General features: G+C 43.1%; 1 protein-coding gene across 1 annotated transcript in view; it reads right to left on the reverse strand.

Moving 5' to 3' along the window:
* Positions 1-22,723, reverse strand: part of LOC144494959 (aminopeptidase Q-like) — a 129,715-nt gene that overhangs the window by 29,735 nt on the left and 77,257 nt on the right. The window contains exons 9-12 of the mRNA XM_078214628.1: positions 22,655-22,720; positions 16,185-16,345; positions 1,868-1,944; positions 338-474 (exon numbers count right to left, since the gene is read on the reverse strand). Coding sequence (XP_078070754.1) covers positions 338-474; positions 1,868-1,944; positions 16,185-16,345; positions 22,655-22,720 — 441 coding nt within the window. The remainder of the gene's footprint in view (positions 1-337; positions 475-1,867; positions 1,945-16,184; positions 16,346-22,654; positions 22,721-22,723) is intronic.

Here is a 22,723-nt window from a genome sequence, read left to right on the forward strand (position 1 = left end):
GGAGTGCTGAGGCTAAGACCTCACTCTATATTTTTAATAATATATTTAGTGGCAGTTTCGTGGTGAGCGGGCCCACGCTTCAGTGATGTTGTTGGCATCGAGATAATGGCCACCATTATGGGTGAAGTTATGGACAATGATCTGGACTCTCTGGCACAGATTTTTGGTGCTAATTGTGATGAACTGCGAAATAAAGTGTTTAGAAAGTCATATTAATTTTCAGTGATTATTAACAACATTCCATTGTAAGACAATATAAACTGATTGACAATCCTTCTTTGTGCCTAGTGTATTGAAGATGAATAAAGTTATTAAGTGTAGGAAGATTATAACTTACTGACGGGTCTTTGTTTAGTTGTAGAATTAACTGGTGCCAATTTGATTCATCATAGATAATTCGACAGAGGCAGGAAACATTGATATTTAGGAGGATCCATTCTTCATCTGTGGTACGTTTTAGCTCAGAGTATGTTTCTGTGTACAAGCGCCAAGAATAAAAATCAATAGGACAATAGTTTCTGCTTACTACAAAGAACGAGTAGTGTGTACTTGTATATATGTTAATTACCACCATTTCAGTACAGTCAGCATTTTGCAGTTGGAGGTGATAGGCATTAATTGCCCAATAAAGGACATCAATTGGCAGCAGGAGTAGTCAGGAAGGCTGTCAATGGCTTTTCCACCAGTGATTTAATTGGAGTGGAGGCGGGACGGTAGTGGGGGTCCCCTCTTTCCTGATGAAATGCTCCCCACCACCTAACTAACCACAGGGGAGGACCCAACCTTCCACCCAGTGTATGTGAGAATCATTTCCAATCTGTATCTGTTAAAGGGCGGCACGGTAGCACAGTGGTTAGCACTGTTGCTTCACAGCTCCAGGGACCTGGGTTCGATTCCCGGCTTGGGTCACTGTCTGTGTGGAGTTTGCACATTCTCCTCGTGTCTGCGTGGGTTTTCTCCGGGTGCTCCGGTTTCCTCCCACAGTCCAAAGATGTGTGGGTTAGGTTGATTGGCCATGCTAAAATTGCCCTTAGTTTCCTGAGATGTGTAGGTTAGAGGGATTAGTGGATAAATATGTAGCGATATGGGGGTAGGGCCTGGGTGGGATTGTGGTCGGTGCAGACTCGATGGGCCGAATGGCCTCTTTCTATACTGTAGGGTTTCTATGATTCTATGATTTCTATGTATCGCTTTCTGCTCTGACTCCTTGCCATAGCTATAAAGGAATGAATACCACTTGATAGTTTAACAACAACAACAGGAAATTGCATTCACAACATGCAGCAGTATTCACACCATGCAATGCTTGTCCACACTGTAGAATAGATTGGTGTTTGATGGCTGCTGCGTACATGATGAGCCAAAAGGCCTCCTTTTGTGCTGTAAAACTCTACGACAGTGTGCACTGCAACATCAGTCTCCAATGTGGTGCATAAAGCTGACAGCCCCAATGATACATTCTGAGAGTTGCAGTAAGAAGTGATCTAACACCATGCAATTCTGTCACAAACTGATGTGCTTTCTTGAAGGTATTTCCATTAACTTGCAAGTAGTAATAGAAAATTAACAAATATTACTGCAATCTTCAACTAAAATGTTAACTTTCTCACTTCATTTTCCCAGAAGGTGGGGGAAATCTTTGTCCTGTCCCAAATTGGCAATTTAGTGGTTGGAAAATTAAATGTAATGTGTGCCTAACTTTTGCAAGTAAGTTCACTAATGGGAATACAATACAGAAAATTATCCACAGTTTGTTTCATTAAATGTAATTATGTTGCATTTTCCAAATTGGCATTTTTTTTGATTGGTAATATTTCCTTACTTTAAGGTAATGTAAAGAGACCATAACATATTATATATTACTTACTTTGTTTCTTCTCAATCCATAAAAGAGGCTGCATCGTTCCATTCTTCATCCAGGAGATAGGAATAAACCACATGAAACTAGAAAGGAAATAATGGAATGGTAGAGATTAAATTCCTGAATGCTCATTGTTGGTTTCCAATGAATATTTGCAATCGTGTAAAATATACCTCATTGTTCCACTGGAGCAAGCAGAGAGGGAGTGATTGGAGGCAGGAGTTCTGGTGAGAGATTGATTGAAGTATTTATTTATTTAATTAGTCAGTTAGTGTGTGTGTTTTTTTTGGCCTTTACTTTTGTAGTAGTATTTTTCTTAAGTTTAAAGTGAAAACCGGAAGTGGGCTGCTAAGGAGTCTGGGAAGGGTTTTTTAAGCGCGCGAAGTATAAAAGGTAGGCTGTAGTATACAGCGGGCAGCGTCGGGAACGGGAAGCAGAGTGAGTGGGAAGCTGAGTGAAAGCCGTCAGGGCTTTGGCTCACAGGGCTTAGGCAGAAAGGGCGAGGCAAGGCAAGTTATTTTTATCCAAACCTATATAAGATAAGGGTAACTATGAGTGATAGGCCAGTTCGGTGCTTCCGGTGTGGGATGTGGGAGTTCCTGGAAACACCTAGCCTCCCGGAGGACCACATTTGCGCCAGGTGCGTGGAACTGCAGCTCCTGAGGGACCGCGTCACGGAACTGGAGCTGCAGATTGCTGACCTTGGTCTAGTCAGGGAGAATGAGAGAATAATTGACATGAGATATAGGGAACTAGTTACACCGGGGCATCGGGATGAAGACACGTGGGTCACAGTTAGGAGGAGTAAAGGTCAGAAGGGTAATGTACCAGAGAGTACTCCAGTGGCTGTCTCTCATAATAGGAAGGGCTCGGCGACAGGTGTGAGAGGGGAGGGGAGTGAGCAATTAGTGGAGGGGTCACCTGTGGTTGTCCCACTCCAAAACAAGTATATTGTTTTGGATAGTGTGGAGGAGGATGACTCTCCAGGGGTAAGCCACAGTGACCAGGTCACTGGCACAGAGTCAGGCTCTGTGGCCCGGAAAGGAAAGAGAGGGGTTAGGAGAGCAATAGTGGTGGGGGATGCGTCAGTTAGAGGCACGGACAGGCGATTCTGTGGGTGCGAACGGGACTCCAGGATGGTAGTCTGCCTACCTGGTGCTGGGGTAATGGATGTCACCGAGCGGATAGGAGGCATCTTAAAAGGGGAAGATAAAGAAACGGATGTCATTGTACACATTGGTGCAAATGACGTAGATAGGAAGAGCAGGGGGATCCTACGAGAGCAATTCAGGGAGTTGGGAAATAGACTAAAAAGTAGGGCCTCCAGGGTGGCCATCTCTGGGCTGCTCCCAATGCCTCGTGCCAGTGAGGCTAAGAATAGGGAGTTAGTACAATCGAATGCTTGGCTAAAGGACTGGTCCAGGAGGGAGGGCTTCATTTTCCTAGATCAATGGGAAGTTTTCAGGAGAGGATGGCACCTGTACAAGAAGACGGATCACAACTAAGTTGGAAGGGCACGAATATCCTGGCTGGGAGTTTTGCTAGCGCAGTTCGGGGGGGTTTAAACTAGTATGGCAGGGGGGTGGGGATCAAAATATTAGGTCGACAAGTGTAGAGGCTGGGGACGAGCTTGGGGCTGGGACAAGGCTGGCAAAGAAGAGGAGCACTCTGGGGGAGGATGACCTCACTGGGCCTGGAGTTCTGGAGTGCTTATACTTCAATGCAAGGAGCGTAGCAGGTAAGTCAGACGAACTTAGGGCCTTAATGCTCACGAGGAATTTGGATGTGGCTGTGGTGACAGAGACTTGGTTGAAAGAGGGACAGGACTGGCAGCTGAATATTCCGGGGTACAAGTGTTTTAGGCGAGACAGAGGAGGGGCCAAAAGAGGTGGGGGAGTAGCAGTATTAGTTGGAGAGCATATTACAGCGGTGCAGAGGGAGGACAATTCAGAGGGGTTGTGTAATGAGTCACTCTGGGTGGAGCTTAGAAACAGAAAGGGCGCAGTCACTATGTTGGGGGTATACTACAGGCCCCCCAACAGCCCAAGGCAAGTGGAATAACGGATATGTCAGGAGATACTGGATAGGTGCAGGAAAAATAGGGTTGTTGTCATGGGAGACTTCAATTTCCCTGGTATAGACTGGAAATCGCTGAGAGTTGGGACTCTGAATGGGGAGGAATTTGGAAAATGCGTACAGGAGGGTTCTTTGGAACAATATGTAGATAGCCCGACTAGAGAGGGGGCTATACTGGACCTCGTACTGGGGAATGAGCCCGGTCAGGTCTTCAAAGTTTCGGTAGGGGAACATGTAGCAAATAGTGACCACAATTCTGTTAGCTTTAGGATAGTAATGGAAAAGGATGGGTGGTGTCCCAAGGGTAAGGTGTTGGATTGGGGGAAGGCTAACTTTAGTGGGATTAGGCAGAAATTGGCAGCTCTTGATTGGGAGAGGCTGTTTGAGGGTAAATCCACATTTGGCATGTGGGAGTCTTTTAAGGAACAGTTGTTAGGGCTGCAGGACAGGCATGTGCCTGTAAAAAAGAAGGATAGGAAGGGTAAGATCCGAGAACTGTGGATAACCAGGGAAATTGAGGGACTGGTCAAAAAGAAAAGAGAGGCGTATGTTAGGTCCATGCAGCTAAAAACGGAGGGAGCTCTGGAGGAGTACAAAGAAAGTAGGAAAGAACTCAAACGGGGAATTAGAAGGGCAAAAAAGGGTCACGAAATGTCCTTGGCAGACAGGATTAAGGAGAATCCCAAGGCATTTTATTCATACGTTAGGAACAAAAGGATTGTCAGGGAAAAAAATCGGACCTCTCAGGGACAAAAGTGGGGAATTATGCTTGGAGCCCAAAGAAGTAGGGGAGATCCTAAATGAATACTTTGCGTCGGTATTCACAAAGGAGAGGGATGTGTTGACTGGGAGTGTCTCGGAGGGGAGTGTTGAACCGTTGGAGAAAATCTCCATTACAAGGGAGGAAGTGTTAGGTTTGTTAGAGAATATAAAGACTGACAAATCCCCAGGGCCTGATGGAATCTATCCAAGGCTGCTCAAGGAGATGAGAGATGAAATCGCTGGGCCTCTGACGCAAATCTTTGTCTCGTCACTGGACGCAGGTGAGGTCCCAGAGGATTGGAGGATAGCCAATGTGGTCCCGTTATTTAAGAAGGGTAGGAAGTATAACCCGGGTAATTATGTTGAGCTTGATGTCCGTGGTGGGGAACTTGTTGGAGAAGATTCTTAGAGATAGGATGTAAGCGCATTTAGAAAGGAATAAACTCATTAACGATAGTCAACATGGTTTTGTGAGAGGGAGGTCATGCCTCACTAACCTGGTGGAGTTTTATGAAGAAGTGACCAGAATGGTTGACGAGGGAAGGGCCGTGGATGTCGTCTATATGGACTTTAGTAAAGCGTTTGACAAAGTCCCTCATGGTAGGCTGGTGAAAAAGGTTGGATCTCATGGGATAAAAGGGGGAGGTGGCTAGATGGGTGGAGAACTGGCTTGTTCACAGAAGACAGAGGGTGGTAGTGGAAGGGTCTTTTTCTGGCTGGATGCCTGTGACTAGTGGTGTTCCGCAGGGCTCTGTATTGGGACCTCTGCTGTTTGTAATTTATATAAACGATCTGGAAGAAGGTGTAACTGAGGTGATCAGTAAGTTTGCGGATGACACAAAATTGGCAGGACTGGCAGATAGTGAGGAGCATTGTCAGAAGCTACAGAAGGATACAGATAGGCTGGAAATTTGGACAAAGAAATGGCAGATGGAGTTCAATCCTGATAAATGCGAAGTGATGCATTTTGTAGGGAGGAGCTATACGATAAATGGCAGAACCATAAAGGGTGTAAATACGCAGTGTGCAAGTCCACAGATCCTTGAAGGTGATGTCACAGGTGGAGAAGGTGGTGAAGAAGGCATATGGCATGCTTGCCTTTATAGGACGGGGCATAGAGTATAAAAGTTGGGGTCTGATTTTGCAGATGTATGGAATGTTGGTTCGGCCGCATTTGGAATACAGCGCCCAGTTCTGGTCGCCACACTACCAGAAGGACGTGGAGGCTTTGGAGAGAGTACAGAGGAGGTTTACCAGGATGTTGCCTGGTATGGAGGGGCTTAGTTATGAGGAGAGATTGGGTAAACTGGGGTTGTTCTCCCTGGAAAGACGGAGGATGAGGGGAGACTTAATAGAGGTGTATAAAATTATGAAAGGCATAGATAGGGTGAACGGTGGGAAGCTTTTCCCCAGGTCGGTGGTGATGTTCACGAGGGGTCATAGGTTCAAGGTGAAGGGGGGGAGGTTTAACACAGATATCAGAAGGACATATTTTACACAGAGGGTGGTGGGGGCCTGGAATGCGCTGCCAGGCAAGGTGGTGGAGGCGGACACACTGGGAACGTTTAAGACTTATCTAGATAGCCATATGAACGGAGTGGGAATGGAGGGATACAAAAGAATGGTCTAGTTTGGACCAGGGAGTGGCACGGGCTTGGAGGGCCGAAGGGCCTGTTCCTGTGCTGTATTGTTCTTTGTTCTTTAAAACTTAATCAGTCCACCTCCTCTGGCCTTGAATGCATTATGACAAGATCATCCATAGTCCTCAATTGAAGTGGGGTTCAGAGGTCATGGGAAATCTTTCAACCAGAGAATTAATTTTAAGGTCTTATATTTATGGACAAATTAATTAGGAGCAGGAGTAGGTCACTCGACCCCTCGAGCCTACTTCGCCATTTGATAGGATCACGGTTGATCTGATTACAACCTCAACCTCACGTTCCTAGTGACCCCCAATAACCTTTGACCTCCTTGCTGATCAAGAATCTATCTATTTCTGCCTTAAAGCAATCAAAGACTCTGCTTCCACCGCCTTTCGAGGAAAAGGGTTCCAAAACCTTATGACCCTCAGACAAAATAATTCTCCTCATCTCGGTCTTAAATGGATGACCCCTTATTTTTAAATCGTGATCTTTCATTCTAGATTCTCCCACAAGAGGAAACATTCTGTCTATATCAACCCTATCCAGACCACTCAGGATCTTACATATTTCAATCACATTACCTCTTACCTACACAACAGCGAATACTGTAACAAAAGGGTCCAGGACATGAAGGTTAAAGTGGGATGAGTACAGTAACGCCTACAGAGCCATGTAAGAAGACACCTGACCTAGGGCCGGGGTCAGTCTGGAGATGGACAGTCGGGTTAAAACCTAGAATGGGGTCAGCTCAATACCTGTACTTCTACTGTAAATATGCAGATAGTTATGAGTTGTTAGAACCATAGAAAATTACAGTTCAGAAACAGGCCTTTTGGCCCTTCTTGTCTGTGCCGAACCATTTTTTGCCTAGTCCCACTGACCTGCACTTGGACCATATCCCTCCACACCCCTCTCATCCATGAACCCGTCCAAGTTTTTCTTAAAATGTTAAAAGTGACCCCGCATTTACCACTTTATCCGGCAGCTCATTCCACACTCCCACCACTCTCTGCGTGAAGAAGCCCCCCCTAATATTCCCTTTAAACTTTTCTCCTTTCACCCTTAACCCATGCCCTCTGGTTTTTTTCTCCCCTAGCCTCAGTGGAAAAAGCCCACTTGCATTCACTCTATCTATACCCATCAAAATCTTATACACCTCTATCAAATCTCCCCTCAATCTTCTACGCTCCAGGGAATAAAGTCCCAACCTATTCAATCTCTCTCTGTAACTCAGCTTCTCAAGTCCCGGCAACATCCTTGTGAATCTTCTCTGCACTCTTTCAATCTTATTTACATCCTTCCTGTAACTAGGTGACCAAAACTGTACACAATACTCCAAATTTGGCCTCACCAATGCCTTACGATAACACTCCAACATTTATACTCGATACTCCGATTTATAAAGGCCAATGTACCAAAGGCACTCTTTACGACCCTATCCACCTGTGACGTCACTTTTAGGGAATTCTGTACCTGTATTCCCAGATCCCTCTGTTCAACTGCACTCTTCAGAGTCCTACCATTTACCCTGTACGTTCTACTTTGGTTTGTCCTTCCAATGTGCAATATCTCACACTTGTCTGCGTTAAATTCCATTTGCCATTTTTCAGCCCATTTTTCTAGTTGGTCCAAATCCCTCTGTAAGCTTTGAAAACCTTCCTCACTGTCCACTACACCTCCAATCTTTGTATCATCAGCAAACTTGCTGATCCAATTTACCACATTATCATCCAGATCATTGATATAGATGACAAACAACAATGGACCCAACACCGATCCCTGCGGCACACCACTAGTCACAGGCCTCCACTCAGAGAAGCAATTCTCCACAACCACTCTCTGGCTTCTTCCATTGAGCCAGTGTCTAATCCAGTTTACTACCTCCCCATGTATACCTAGCGACTGAACCTTCCTAACTAACCTCCCATGAGGGACCTTGTCAAAGACCTTGCTGAAATCCAGGTAGACAACATCCACCGCCTTCCCTTCAACCACTTTCCTGGTAACCTCCTCGAAAAACTCTAATAGATTGGTCAAACATGACCTACCACGCACAAAGCCATGTTGACTCTCCCTAATAAGTCCCTGTCTATTCAAATATTTGTAGATCCTATACCTTATCACACCTTCCAATAACTTGAAGACTTGCTGTAACATACGCCAGGTTGGAAGCCTACTTCATGGTGACATGGAAAAGCAGTAGACATTGGAGAAAGTCTAAAGGAGGCCAGAATTCCCATTCAGCAGCTTGAACATAGCCAGCTATGTGGGGATGTGGGAAGGTAGGTTAGGGGGAATTTGGGAGTGAAGCACATTATCAGAGCAACATTATGCCGGAAAGTTACATTTGCTCCTGGCTTGATGTGGGTTATGATGTGGAGATTCCGGCGTTGGACTGGGGTAAACACAGTAAGAAGTTTAACAACACCAGGTTAAAGTCCAACAGGTTTATTTGGTAGCAAAATTTGTGTGGCTTTTGCTACCAAATAAACCTGTTGGACTTTAACCTGGTGTTGTTAAACTTCTTATTGATGTGGGTTTGCAGTGGTAGGCCAAAATAGGGGTGGCAGAGTCCAAAACGATGACGTGAGGAGGCGAGGGAGAGGGCAAATATTACTGATTAAATCCTTTGGATATTTGAGTGTCTTTTAAAAATTATTTTGTTGAATGGGGACATCGCTGGCTAGCCATCCTCATTACCCTTGAGAAAGTGATGATGAGTCACATTCTTGAACTCCTACAGTCAAACTGGTGTAGTGCTGTTAGGATGAGAGTTCCAGGATTTTGACTCAGTGACATTAAAGGAACAGTGATATAGTTAAATGACAGCGCAGTGTGTGGCTAGGGGGGAATTTGCAAGTGGTGGTGCTTCCTTAACTTTGCTGTCTTTGTCTTTCTAGGGGATAGAGGTCATTGGGATGGAAGGTACTACAGGAGGAAGCTTGGCAAGTTGTTGCAGTACATCTTGTGGATGGTACACACAGCTGTCACTGTGCATCGGTGATGGACTGAATGTTTAAGATGGGTGGAGGCAGTGTCAATCAAGTGAACTGATTTGGATGGTGTTGAGCCTCTTGTGTTGTTGGAGCTAGATGGGGAATATTCCAGTACATTCCTGATATATGCCTTGTGGATGATGAGCAATCTTTGGGGAGTCAGGACGCGAGTTACTCACTGCAGAATTCCCAGCCTCTATAGTTATAGTATTTATAGGGCTCGCCCAGTTCAACTTCTGGTCAATGATAACCCTCAGGATATTTATTGTGGGACATTCAGTGATGGTAATGCCATTGAATGTCATGGGGTGATGATGAGATTCTCTGTGGGACAAGTTATTGAAGGCCTTTTAAAAATACAAATGATCACATCCGCTGCATTTCTATTCCTTACACTCTCTGTCATCTCCTATAATGTTGTCAAACAAGATTTTCTCTTCTGAAATCCATGCTGACTATTCATTATATATTTTGCGTCTAGATGTTCTTTTATTCTCTCCTTTAATAAAGATTCCATTCATTTCCCTGTCACCAATGTTAAGATGACTGATCTATAATTCCCTGGGCATGTTTCATCCCGCTTTTGAAACACAGGAATGACATTGGCCATCTGCCAATACTCTGGGGTTATATTATTTTTAACAAATTATTAAATGTGTGTAGTAATGCCACTGACATCTCTTATCCAAATTCTTTAAAAAAAGTGTAGATTAGTCAAAGAGGTTTTATCATTGTCATGATCGCATAATTAAGATATAGATTTTAAGGACAACTGATCTAAAGGTACATTCCTGTTTTCAAATCTTTGAGTTTAAAAACCTTTTACAAAAATGAAGTATGGACAGACATTCTGGGACCTTTCTGTGTTTGTTCAAACCATAGACCCTACATTACATCAAGCAGCCACTCAGCCTATCAAGTCTGCACCGACTCTCCAAAAGAGTATTCTACCCAGGTTCTCCACTGCCTTATCCCCATAACCCTGTGCATTTACCACAGCCAATCCACCTAACCTGTGCACCTTTGAACTGTGGGAGGAAACTGGAGCACCCTGAGGAAACCCACGTAGACATGGGGAGAACATGCAAGTTCCACACAGTTACCCAAGGCCAGAATTGAACCCAGGACCCTGGCACCATAAGACATAGGAGCAGAATTAGGCCGCTCCGCCATTCAATCATGGCTGATATTTTTCTCATCCCCATTCTCCTGCCTTTTCCCTATAACCCCTGATCCTCTTAACAATCAAGAGCCTATCTATCTCTTTCTTAAAGACACTCAAAGACCTGGCCTCCACAGTCTTCTGCGGCAAAGAGTTCCACAGATTCACCACTCTCTGGCTGAAGAAATTCCTCCTTATCTCGGTTTTAAAGGAACGTCCCTTTAGCCTGAGGTTGTGCCCTCTGGTTCTAGTTTTTCCTACTAGTGGAAACATCCACTCCACGTCCACTCTATCCAGGCCTTGCAATAGCCTGTAAGTTTCAATAAGATCCCCCCTCATCCTTCTAAACACCAACGAGTACAGACCCAGAGTCCTCAACTGTTCCTCATACGACAAGCTATTCATTCCAGGGATCATTCTTGTGAACCTCCTCTGGACCCTTTCCAAGGCCAGCACATCCTTGCTTAAATATGTGGTCCAAAACTGCTCACAATACCACAAAATGAGGTTTGTCCAGAGCCTTATACAGCCTCAGAAGTACATCCCTGCTCTTTTATTCTAGCCCTCTTGACATGAATGCTAACATTGCATTTGCCTTCCTATTTGCTGACTGAACCTGCATGTTAACCTTAAGAGAATCTTGAACAATGACTCCCAAGTCCCTTTGTGTTTCTGATTTCCTAAGCATTTTCCCATTTAGAAAATAGTCTATGCCTCCATTCCTCCTTCCAAAGTGCATAGCCTCACACTTTTCCACATTGTATTCCATCTGCCATTTCTTTGCCCACTCTCCTAACCTGTCCAAGTCCTTCTGCAGCCCCCCTGCTTCCTCAATACTACCTGTCCCTCTACATATCTTTGTATCATCTGCAAACTTAGCAACAGTGCCTTCAGTTCCTTCCTCCAAATCGTTAATGTATATTGTGAAAAGTTGTGATCCCAGCACCGACCCCTGAGGCACACCACTAATCACCGGTTGCCATCCTGAGAAAGACCCCTTTATCCCCACTCTCTGCCTTCTGCCAGTCAACCAATCCTCTATCCATGCCAGAATCTTACCCTTAACATCATGGGCACTTAACTTATTTAAGAGTCTCCTAAGTGGCACCTTGTCAAAGGCCTTCTGGAAATCTAAATAAATCATGTTCACTGACCCTCCTTTATCTAACTTCCTTGTTACCTCCTCAAAAAACTCTAACAGATCTGTCAGACATGACATCCCCTTGACAAAGCCATGCTGATTCAGTCCTACTTTATCATGCACTTCCAAGTACTCTGCGATCTCATAGTTAATAAAGGACTCTTGCCAAAATCTTGCCAATGACCAAAGTCAGGCTAACTGGCCTATAATTTCCTGTCTGCTGCCTCCCTCCTTTCTTAAACAGCGGTGTTGCATTCGCTACTTTCCAGTCCTCTGGTACCCTCCCTGCCTCCAGTGATTCCTGAAAGATCACCACTAATGCTTCCACAATTTCCTCAGCTATCTCTTTTAGAACCTTGGAGTTTGGTCCATCCGGTCCAAGTCATTTATCCACCTTCAGACCTTTCAGTTTCCCCAGAACCTTCTCCTTAGTGATGGCCACTACACTCAACTGTGTCCCCTGACTTCATGGAGCTCTGGCATCCCACTGGTGTCTTCCACCATGAAGACTGATGCAAAGTATCTATTCAGTTCCTCTGCCATTGCTTTGTTTCCTATTATTACTTCTCCAGCCTCATGTTCGAGTGGTCCAATGGCTATTTTTGCCTCTCTCTTACCTTTTATATATTGAAAACTCTTCCTATCTTCTTTTATATTACTAGCTAGCTTATATTCATATTTCATCCTCTCCTCCCTTGTTGCTTTTTTAGTTGTCCTCTGCTTGTTTTTAAAGGCTTCCCAATCCTCTGGCTTCCCACTAATCCTTGCCACTTTGTATGCTTTTCTTTTGCTTTTATGCTGTCCTTGACTTCCCTCGTCAGCCATGGATGCCTCGTCCTCCCCCGAGCATGTTTCCTCCTCCTTGGAATGAATTTCTGTTGTGCCTCCTGAATAACCCCCAAATACTCCTGCCATTGCTGTTCCACTGTCTTCCCTGCTAGGCTCCCTTTCCAATCAACTCTAGCCAGCTCCTCCCTCATGTCTTTGTAGTCACCTTTATTTAATTGTAATACCATTACATCCGACTCCAGCTTCTCCCTCTCAAACTGCAGGGTAAATTCTATTATACTGTGGTCACTGCTCCCTGAGGGTTCCTTTAAGGTTCCCTAATCAAGTCTGCCTCATTACACATCACCAAATCCAGAATTGCCTGTTCCCTAGTAGGCTCTGTCACAAGCGCTCCAAAGAAAATCTCTGAAACATTCCACAAATTCCTTTTCTTGGGATCCACTACCTACCTGATTTTCCCAGTCCACCTGCATATTGAAGCCCCCCATGATTATTGTAATATTGCCTTTTTTATATGTCTTTTCTATCTCCTGATTTTTTTTCTGCCCCACATCCTGACTACTGCTAGGGAGGCCTGTACATAACTCCCATCAGGATCTTTTTACCTTTGTGATTCCTCAACTCTACCCACAGAGATTCCATGCCTTTTGATCCTACATCACTTCTTGCTATCGATTTAACTTCATTCCTTACTAACAATGCAACCCCGCCGCCTTTGCCCATCTGCCTGTCCTTCTGATAGGACACATATCCTTGGATACTTAGATCCTAGCCCTGATACCACGCAGCCCACAACATCGTCATTTTAAATTCGAAGGCAAGGCCAAGAACGAAGGTGACCGGACAGCAGAGCAAGAAGCATCGCATTCATGAGGTGGGAAAGGCCAGGGCCAAAGTGGTCAAAAATGGTTAGGGCTGTGGGTTCCAAGAGGGACTAGGGGTCTAGGAAGGGCAAGGAGGTTGAGAAGGCCAGGACCAGGCACTGAGTGGGACCACGACTGGGAGGGGCTGAAAAGGGGCCAAGAGGTGCTGGCCTGGGGTCACCAAGAGGGGCTGGGATGGAGAGATGTCAGGGCCAGGGTGGTTGAGAGGGGCTGAGCCAAGGGACCAAGAGGACATGGAGCCACAGAGGCAAGGGAGGCTTGGTCAAGGGGGCTCAGATGGGCCAGGGCGAGCAGAGGTGATAACAGCCAGGGACAGAGGGGGAATTAGTATTTGTTGAATAAGAAAACTTATATATGTATGCATGTGTTAAACAATAATAATAATGTCTTATGGTTTGACTCTTCAACATAGTAAGAATGTTTTCCAGGTGTTCTGTCAGTACTCTTGGGAGGCTAAAAGAGTTCTGTGGCTGTAAACGTTCGTGAAACCCTGCTCTAGGCAATTCTTGCCAATTTGATTGCCCCAGTCTATATAAAGGCTAAAATCCCCTACAATTACAACATTTAATTTATTATAGATTCCAATAATTCTCTGCCCAACAGAATAACTGCTCCTCCCCCTTTTGCTGTTCTAAATTTCCACCCATACTGATTCTATTTCATGACCTTCAGAGGCCAGATCTTTCTCACTAATGTGCTCATCTTTTGCCATTGTGCCTATCTTTCCAAAGTACAGTGTACCCTGGAATATTTATTTCTCAACCTTGATCACTTTGCAACCATCTTTCTGTAATTGTGATTGGATCTAATTCATTTACCACTGTTGGTGCCACAAATTAAACTATCTTACTGTAGATGCTTCATGCATTCAGATAAGCAACCTTCATTTTATTTTGTACCTCTACTCCCTACATTATCTTATTTGCTGGCAAACATTTTGGTTAAACTCTTTGTCCCTTCCTGTCCCACTCTATTTGTCTTTACCCTCATTGCTATACTGTTTCAATGCCTCAACCTTTCTCTTTGGATTTCTTTCTCCATTCATCTTTCTCCTAAACATTTCCCATCGTTCAGACAATTTTGAATTGAAAACTCCTATCAATAATTCCCAAATGGAAGAAATTATATCCCCATTCAGCCCATATAAATCCCTCATTATTTTTAAATTATATTAAATCTAACCTAGTCTTCTCTGCTGCAGTGAAAATAGTCTTAGTACCAATATCCTGAACTCATGAAGAGAACTGTATCAATGCAAGTTATTTCTTGTTTTATATCACTTGTTTCCCAAACCTGGTATCATCTCCTATGTTGTATATGGCTTTAATATTCCTGATTCATCTCTCTGGTCCCCATATGTGATATAATTGTGCTCCTGTCAGTTCCCTGCAGATTATAGCTGTTCCATAAATTAACAACATCTTTGTCAGTCTTCTAAGAACCAAAAGAATTAAATCCTGGCCACAAATACTGTATTGTCTGGAGTCATGAATGAGTGTGACTGGCTTATAGTTGTAAATTGGCGGTCTTGTAAAGGTGTTGAACAAATGCCAGTGAATAACAAAGACTTGAACAAGCTATCGGTCAAGTTGGCTTAAACAAAAAAGCAATTATTTGTAGGCAAACTTCATTGAAATAAATGATCCAGATTGTCAGGATTGATGAGTGGCAGCAGTGAGAAACAAATGAGAAAGGTGAAAGAACATTTAAGATTCTGCTCCACAACTACCGAAAGGCTCAATAGTTTAATTGTAGTTTTGCATATGAAATACTCATTCTAAATGTGGACAGAGGATTTTATGACGACAAGAAGTTGGCAGAAAAAAGGAGACCAAAATAAAACAATCATATACAAGTTGGAAGTGTGTGCAGACATATTATTTTCAGTAAGACATACATAGATATAATATTGCAATTTTGATATGCAGAGAAGATTCATTTATCGACAGGGATAATGGTTGATCATTTTTGGGTAATGACGGGAGCGAGGATCCTGGTGATATTTTTATTCTTCCTTGATTTTGTTTTTCTTCTGCAGACTATTCTCATACTGCACCAATATTATTTGTTGCATTGGAGTTAGATCTAAAAGGTACATGTGTTTTGTGAAAAATTATTTGGGCATAAATAAAATTTTACTTTATCTCCAGTTCTCTAGAGTCATATAAGTGCCATAGCTTTGTTGAACTACCACCTAATGATCTCAAGTGGTTTGAAATGGGATCCTTCCCAGGCCAGTTTGCCTTGTTCTCAATCCTTTAGCTAGGTCAACACGACCTAAATGTGTTCCTGGAATGAAATTTGAACTGTGATATCACAGTGACAAAATGTGTGGAAGCGCTCAGATGGGTTCGCAATGTGATTTCCCTTCACACATTGAATTTCCAACTTCGGTTGTGGTATTATTAGATGATGATAAAATTAAATGGAGGATTCACCCAAAGTCAGCTCACCTGCTAGCTGTTCTCAGAATGACTGAGCATGGGAACATTGAACTTAGCAACAGGAGTAGGCATTTGGCCCTTCCAGGAGACCAAGACTTAATATTACATTTTTAAATTAATCTTTTAGACCTTGGATTATGTCAAGAATAGAAGCTTCAGAAGATGACAGAAATTAAAGCACATTTTAAAGATGGATTCTCAGCCTAACAAGAAAAGTACCATATCCAATAATGTTTTAGAATAATAATCAGGCTGTAGTCTCGTAAAAAGGTTGCAAAAGTATTGAAATAAATACTACAATAGTATACAGCACATATTTCGGGATGGAAATAATTTTGCTTTCAGATTGGTAGTTCAAGTTACTTACATATCACTGGTGAGAAAGAATGACTGACAACATATTCAAAAATGGATTATTATACATACTTTGAAACTCTGTTTTCCACTGATTCTCCAAAGTATTGCTGTGTTATGATGCCTTTCAATGTATTAACTCTTATAACAGGCACTCCTTCCTGCATTGTCCATGGGTCCATGATGGATTTTATTGATGTTGGCAGTTTAATAGCATCCTGACTATCTAGAGCCTAGTGAAGCAGAAGTCATCAATTAGTAATTCATTAATTATGCTTCTACTGTACATACTGACTTATATTTTCTAGTAATCAATTGTTGAGTGGCACTCAATAAACTCAATCAATATCTTCAAACACCACTCAGTGTAAAAGGCATCTGTAAAAACAACTGCTCCTCACAAACAATACTGACTATAGAATAAAATAAACTCTGGCGAACTTTAAATTACTTATCTAAACTATGAATAATCAATCCTCAAGTATTAAATGTGCATTGCATCAATTTAAATAAAAAGTATGATTTCCATTCTGTCACAAGAATGAAATGTAACTATTATGAAAACCATGAGGCTAAACTAATTTAAAAAAGCTGAAGTCTGCTCAGATTCTTCAATGAGGTTGAAGGAAATGGAAAAAAATGAAAGAAGTTTGTTTTAAAAGTTTACGTATTTGCTGACTTGAGAATTTTGAATCTCAAATATATCCAAATGTTCCAAAAGGTTTTGATTAAAGCAACAAGATTTTTGTATGACCACATCTTTAGTACTGTTCTTATAAGTAACTTGAAAAATGTGTCTATTCGTTATGGAATTTAGGGTTTCAGGTTTGACATGTTTGTTCTATACTTACTGTATAATGGCTTCCCATTTGAGATTCTAAAATGTAGATGATGGCTTCATTGTTAGTAATCTGAATTAGCGTTTTTCGAAGTGGGGGTCGCAACCCGTAGGTGGGTGACAGGATGATGAAAACTGAGCCGCCAAAGATCGCCTGGCCTTTTCTTTTTGTTTTCTCTCTCTGGGTAAATTCTCATTGCAGTTTAGTGTATGACCACATAAGGCAAGAATAAGTAGATCAGTGTGCCCTGTACATGCACTTGCGTCAAATGTCCTGTAAGTACATGCACTTGGTGCCAATTCACTTGGTGCCAATTTTCTTTCCCTTCCTAGTAAGCCGATTGCAGACGTGGATCATTTCGTTATGCGAAAGAGAGGGTCAGATACAAGTAGTAAATGAATGTGGCTTGGGTCCCGAGGCTGGCCTTTTGGTAAAAGTGGATCGCCGGAAAAATTTTGAAGAAGATCTATCTAAATAATTCTTAATAAAGAAGTATCAGGCAAATTACTACACTATATTAGGAGATTGACTGGCCTAAACTCAAATATTTTAGAAGTTTAGATACTATACAATAACAAATTGGTTGCGTTTCAGACAAATTAAAATAAGTGATGCAATTATATCGCAAATGCTTCATCATTTCATGAGTGCCTTGAAGGTGAAGCAAGGTACATTTTCCTATCCATTTCAAGGGAGGATAGAGCTCTTTAAAATTATTTTCCCTTCATAGGTTTTGAACAAAATATCTTGACAAATGTGTCAAATTATCATTTGTCAAGCTCAATTTAATATTCATGGACAATATTTTGTCTAACTTCTGTTTGTTGTGTGTGGCTGGTTTGTCATTCTGTATGGTCTCTTTAGACTGCTATGAGGCCATGCATGTGTGCATCTTAAAGGCATCATTATTTATCTGAGCCCTCCCTACATGGAACTCTCCTGACTGCAATGCAATCAGGCATCCTGCAACTTACAGTGAGCATTGTTCATGGACTGAACTTTATTCTCTTTATGCTACTCATGATGCTATTGATAGTGAAATTATTACAACTTCAAATGTGACATTAACACTATTCAGTAGTGCACCACTATGGGTAGAGGTAAACTGCTTTTAGTGGGACAAATCACCACCTATGTTATTCCAATGTATTTTTAGTAGTGTACAGTATATGAGCAAATGGCATCACTTGGGTCATGACACGAGAGTGATATTAATTAGTCACACTCGCAATCCACCAGGGAAAAGTAATCAATGACTTGAACTAATGAGCTTCCATTCCCAATCAGAAATAGGAAATTATGAACAGGTTATGTGCCACTTAGGTCACTAGAACATAGAACAGTACAGCACAGAACAGGCCCTTCGGCCCACGATGTTGTGCCGAGCTTTATCTGAAACCAAGATCAAGCTATCCCACTCCCCATCATCCTGGTGTGCTCCATGTGCCTATCCAATAACCGCTTAAATGTTCCTAAAGTGTCTGACTCCACTATCACTGCAGGCAGTCCATTCCACACCCCAACCACTCTCTGCGTAAAGAACCTACCTCTGATACCCTTCCTATATCTCTCACCATGAACCCTATAGTTATGCCCCCTTGTAATAGCTCCATCCACCCGAGGAAATAGTCGTTGAACGTTCACTCTATCTATCCCATTCATCATTTTATAAACCTCCACTAAGTCTCCCCTCAGCCTCCTCCGCTCCAGAGAGAACAGCCCTAGCTCCCTCAACCTTTCCTCATAAGACCTACCCTTCAAACCAGGCAGCATCCTGGTAAATCTCCTCTGCACTCTTTCCAGCACTTCCACATCCTTCTTATAGTGAGGTGACCAGAACTGCACACAATATTCCAAATGTGGTCTCACCAAGGTCCTGTACAGTTGCAGCATAACCCCACGGCTCTTAAACTCCAACCCCGTTAATAAAAGCTAACACACTATAGGCCTTCTTCACAGCTCTATCCACTTGAGTGGCAACCTTTAGAGATCTGTGGATATGGACCCCAAGATCTCTCTGTTCCTCCACAGTCTTCAGAACCCTACCTTTGACCCTGTAATCCACATTTAAATTAGTCCTACCAAAATGAATCACCTCACATTTATCAGGGTTAAACTCCATTTGCCATTTTTCAGCCCAGCTTTGCATCCTATCTATGTCTCTTTGCAGCCTACAACAGCCCTCCACCTCATCCACTACTCCACCAATCTTTACTGATCCACCCTTCAGCCCCCTCCTCTAAGTCATTAATAAAAATCACAAAGAGCAGAGGACCAAGCACTGATCCCTGTGGCACTCCGCTAGCAACCTGCCTCCAATCCAAAAATTTTCCATCCACCACCACCCTCTGTCTTCGATCAGATAGCCAGTTACCTATCCAATCGGCCAACTTTCCTCTCTATCCCACACCTCCTTACTTTCATCATAAGCCGACCATGGAGGACCTTATCAAACGCCTTACTAAAATCCATGTATATGACATCAACTGCCCTACCTTCATCAACACACTTAGTTACCTCCTCAAAAAATTCAATCAAATTTGTGGGGCACGATTTGCCCTTCACGAATCCGTGCTGACTATCCCGGATTAATCCGCATCTTTCTAAATGGTCGTAAATCCAATCCCTAAGGACCTTTTCCATCAATTTACCAACCACCGAAGTAAGACTAACCGGTCTATAATTACCAGGGTCATTTCTATTCCCTTTCTTAAACAGAGGAACAACATTTGCCACTCTCCAGTCCTCTGGCACCATCCCCGTGGACAGTGAGGACCCAAAGATCAAAGCCAAAGACTCTGCAATCTCATCCCTTGCCTCCCAAAGAATCCTAGGATATATTTCATCAGGCCCAGGGGACTTAACGACCTTCAGTTTATTCAAAACTGCCAGTACATCCTCCCTCCGAACAACTATTTTCTCCAGCCTATTTGCCTACTTCACTACTTCAATTTCTTTTGTTGTGATCAATCAGTACTGTGGATGCTGGAAATTTGAAATAAAAACAGAAAACATCAAGGGTGGTGAAGTGGAGATGGTCGAGACCTTCATGTTTCTAGCTGTCCAAACCACCAACAACCTGTCCTGGTCCCTCCATGCCGATGCTATAGTTAAGAAAGCCCACCAATGCCTTTACTTTCTCAGGTGACCAAGGAAATTTGACATGTCTGCCACTACTCTCACCAATCTTTACAGATGCACCACAGAAAGCATTCTTTCCAGATGTATCACAGCTTGGTATGGTGCCTGCTCTGCCCAAGACTGCAAGAAACTACAAAGGGTTGAAAACGTAGCCCAGTCCATCACACAAACCAGCCTCCCATCCATTAACTCCATCTATATTTCCCACTGCCTCGGAAAAGCAGCCAGCATAATCAAGGACCTCACGCATCCTGGACATACTCTCTTCCATCTTCTTCTGTCGGGAAAAAGATACAAAAGTCTGAGATCACATACCAACTAACTCAAGGACAGCTTCTTCCCTGCTACCATCAGACTTTTGAATGGACCTACCATATATTAAGCTGGTCTTTCTCTACACCCTAGCTGTGGCTGTAACACTGTACTCTGCGCTCTCTCCTTTCCTTTTCCCCTATGTATACTCTATGAATGGTATTTTGTCAGTTTAGCAAAACAATACTTTTCACTGTATCCCAATACATGTGACAATAATGAATCAAATCAAATTAAAAATTGTAGAAAAGCTCAGCAGGTCTGGCAGCATTTGTGAAGAGAGAAACCGAGTTGATGATTTGAGTATAACATGACTTCATCAGAACTCGGTAGGTGAAATGTTTCCTTGGGTTGTCTGGGCCATGTGTGAACATTCTTCATGATGCCTTGGCAGATCTAAACACAGATCCAGGTTAAAGGTTATGTCATTCGGAATAGGTGGGGTGAATAGGACAAGATGGGACGAACGCTTCCTCACAATGAGGGAAGAACGGGTTGTATCTATATCTCTAACAATTGCCAACATCAAGGTTTCCCAAACTTTTCCAGTCACTGAAGCCTTTTCACTTCTCAAGAGAACTGACAGAACACCTGAGAAACATTCTTATTATGTTGATCAGCCAAACTACAAAAAAATAATTGTTTTTGTGCAATGTGTATAATCATACAAAAAATAAATTTATAGAAGTCGTTTCTAAATGAGAACCCACACACCCACTTAATCTGGAATTAACAATCTACTGATGACCATGAAACCATTGTTGATTGTCCAGATAACCCATCTGGTTCAGTAATGTCCTTCAGGGAAAGAAATCTGCCATCCTTACTGGCCTGGCCTACATGTGACTCCAGAGCCACAGCAATGTGGTTGAGTGTCAACGGCCCTCTGAACAAGGGCAACTATGGATGGGCAATAAATGCTGGCCAGTCAGTGATGCTCATGTCCCTCAAATGAATAAAAAAAACCTTTCATATTTATAATGTATTTAGGTCTTACCTTTGTCATTTTTAACAGGGGAGTATTACTGCTCCTTTGGTTCAATTGGGAAGAGTGACACACGCACACACACATTTTACGGCTTCGCTTGTCCCGAAACCATAAAATCCCGGCGAGATCAATGGGCCTTTCCATGCTCCGCCTCTCAGCCGCACCGATTCCCGTGGCGGGCGGGAGGGTAAAATTCCAGAAACACGTGCACACACACACACTCTCTATTTGTCTGTCTTTCATCTCTCACGCACATCACACCCACACCTTCTCTTCTTGTCTCTCTCTCATCTTACTCACACACTCTCTCTCTACTTATCTCTCTCTCATCTCACACACACGGCAGGATTTTCCAGCCATGCTCGCTCCAAAACTGGAAAATCCCGCCCGAGATCAACGGACATTTCCATGGTCCGCCTCTCATGATTCCCATGGCAGGCGGAATGGGAAAATTCACCCCTGCACACTCATCACACACATACACACTCACTCATATCTCACTCTCTCCCTCATGCACACACTCTCATCTCTCTTCCTCACACACGCATACTTTGTGGGATTTTACAACCTCGCTCGGGTGAGGCACTTAAAATCGCATCCGAGACCAACAGAGAATTTTGTTCTGTGAGCCTCGCCCACCCCAATTCTGGGGCGGGAGAGACGGTAAAATTCTGGGCACTGTCTCTCTCCAAGGCTCAACAGGAAACAGCCATTCTGCTCCAGGCCTTGAACTTGACCACTCTCCCCTGTCCCAGGGCTTGGCTCTACCCCACGGATCACTCTTTCCTGCTTATTCCAACCTATATCCATATCAGCACAAAACTCAAACTGTACAGATCTGCCTGGCGTCCTGCAGAATCTCTCGGGTGCTGTCATGGAAAACCTAGTTTGGGAACCCTTGGCCTACATGACTCTATTAGTGGCAGCTCAGCAACAAAGATCAAGCCCAAGCAATTAGTCAGGAAAATGTATAGTGAACATAATGTTGTCACCATCATGGAAGGTCAGAAATGAGCGTAATGATCTTAAAGTATGATGCTATTTGCAACCCTACTCAAATATTCCATTCGTACACATAGTGTTTTCAGAATGTCAGACATAAAAATAGCTTCCAATAAAACAACTCTATTTCAAAATCATGTAAACAACAGTCAACTGTCCGGAGTAGCACAGTTATAAAACAGGAAGAAACAAAAGGAATGTAAACAGTGTGAAAAACTTTACAATAGTAAATGAAGCCCATTCAAACTTGCTGAACTCACGATCTGTAAATGATTCCACATGTCGTCTGTCACAGCATTTGAATAGGAAAAGGTCTTGAGGTATGACTG

This window comes from Mustelus asterias, chromosome 6, assembly GCF_964213995.1.
Source record: "Mustelus asterias chromosome 6, sMusAst1.hap1.1, whole genome shotgun sequence".
Lineage (NCBI taxonomy): Eukaryota > Metazoa > Chordata > Chondrichthyes > Carcharhiniformes > Triakidae > Mustelus > Mustelus asterias.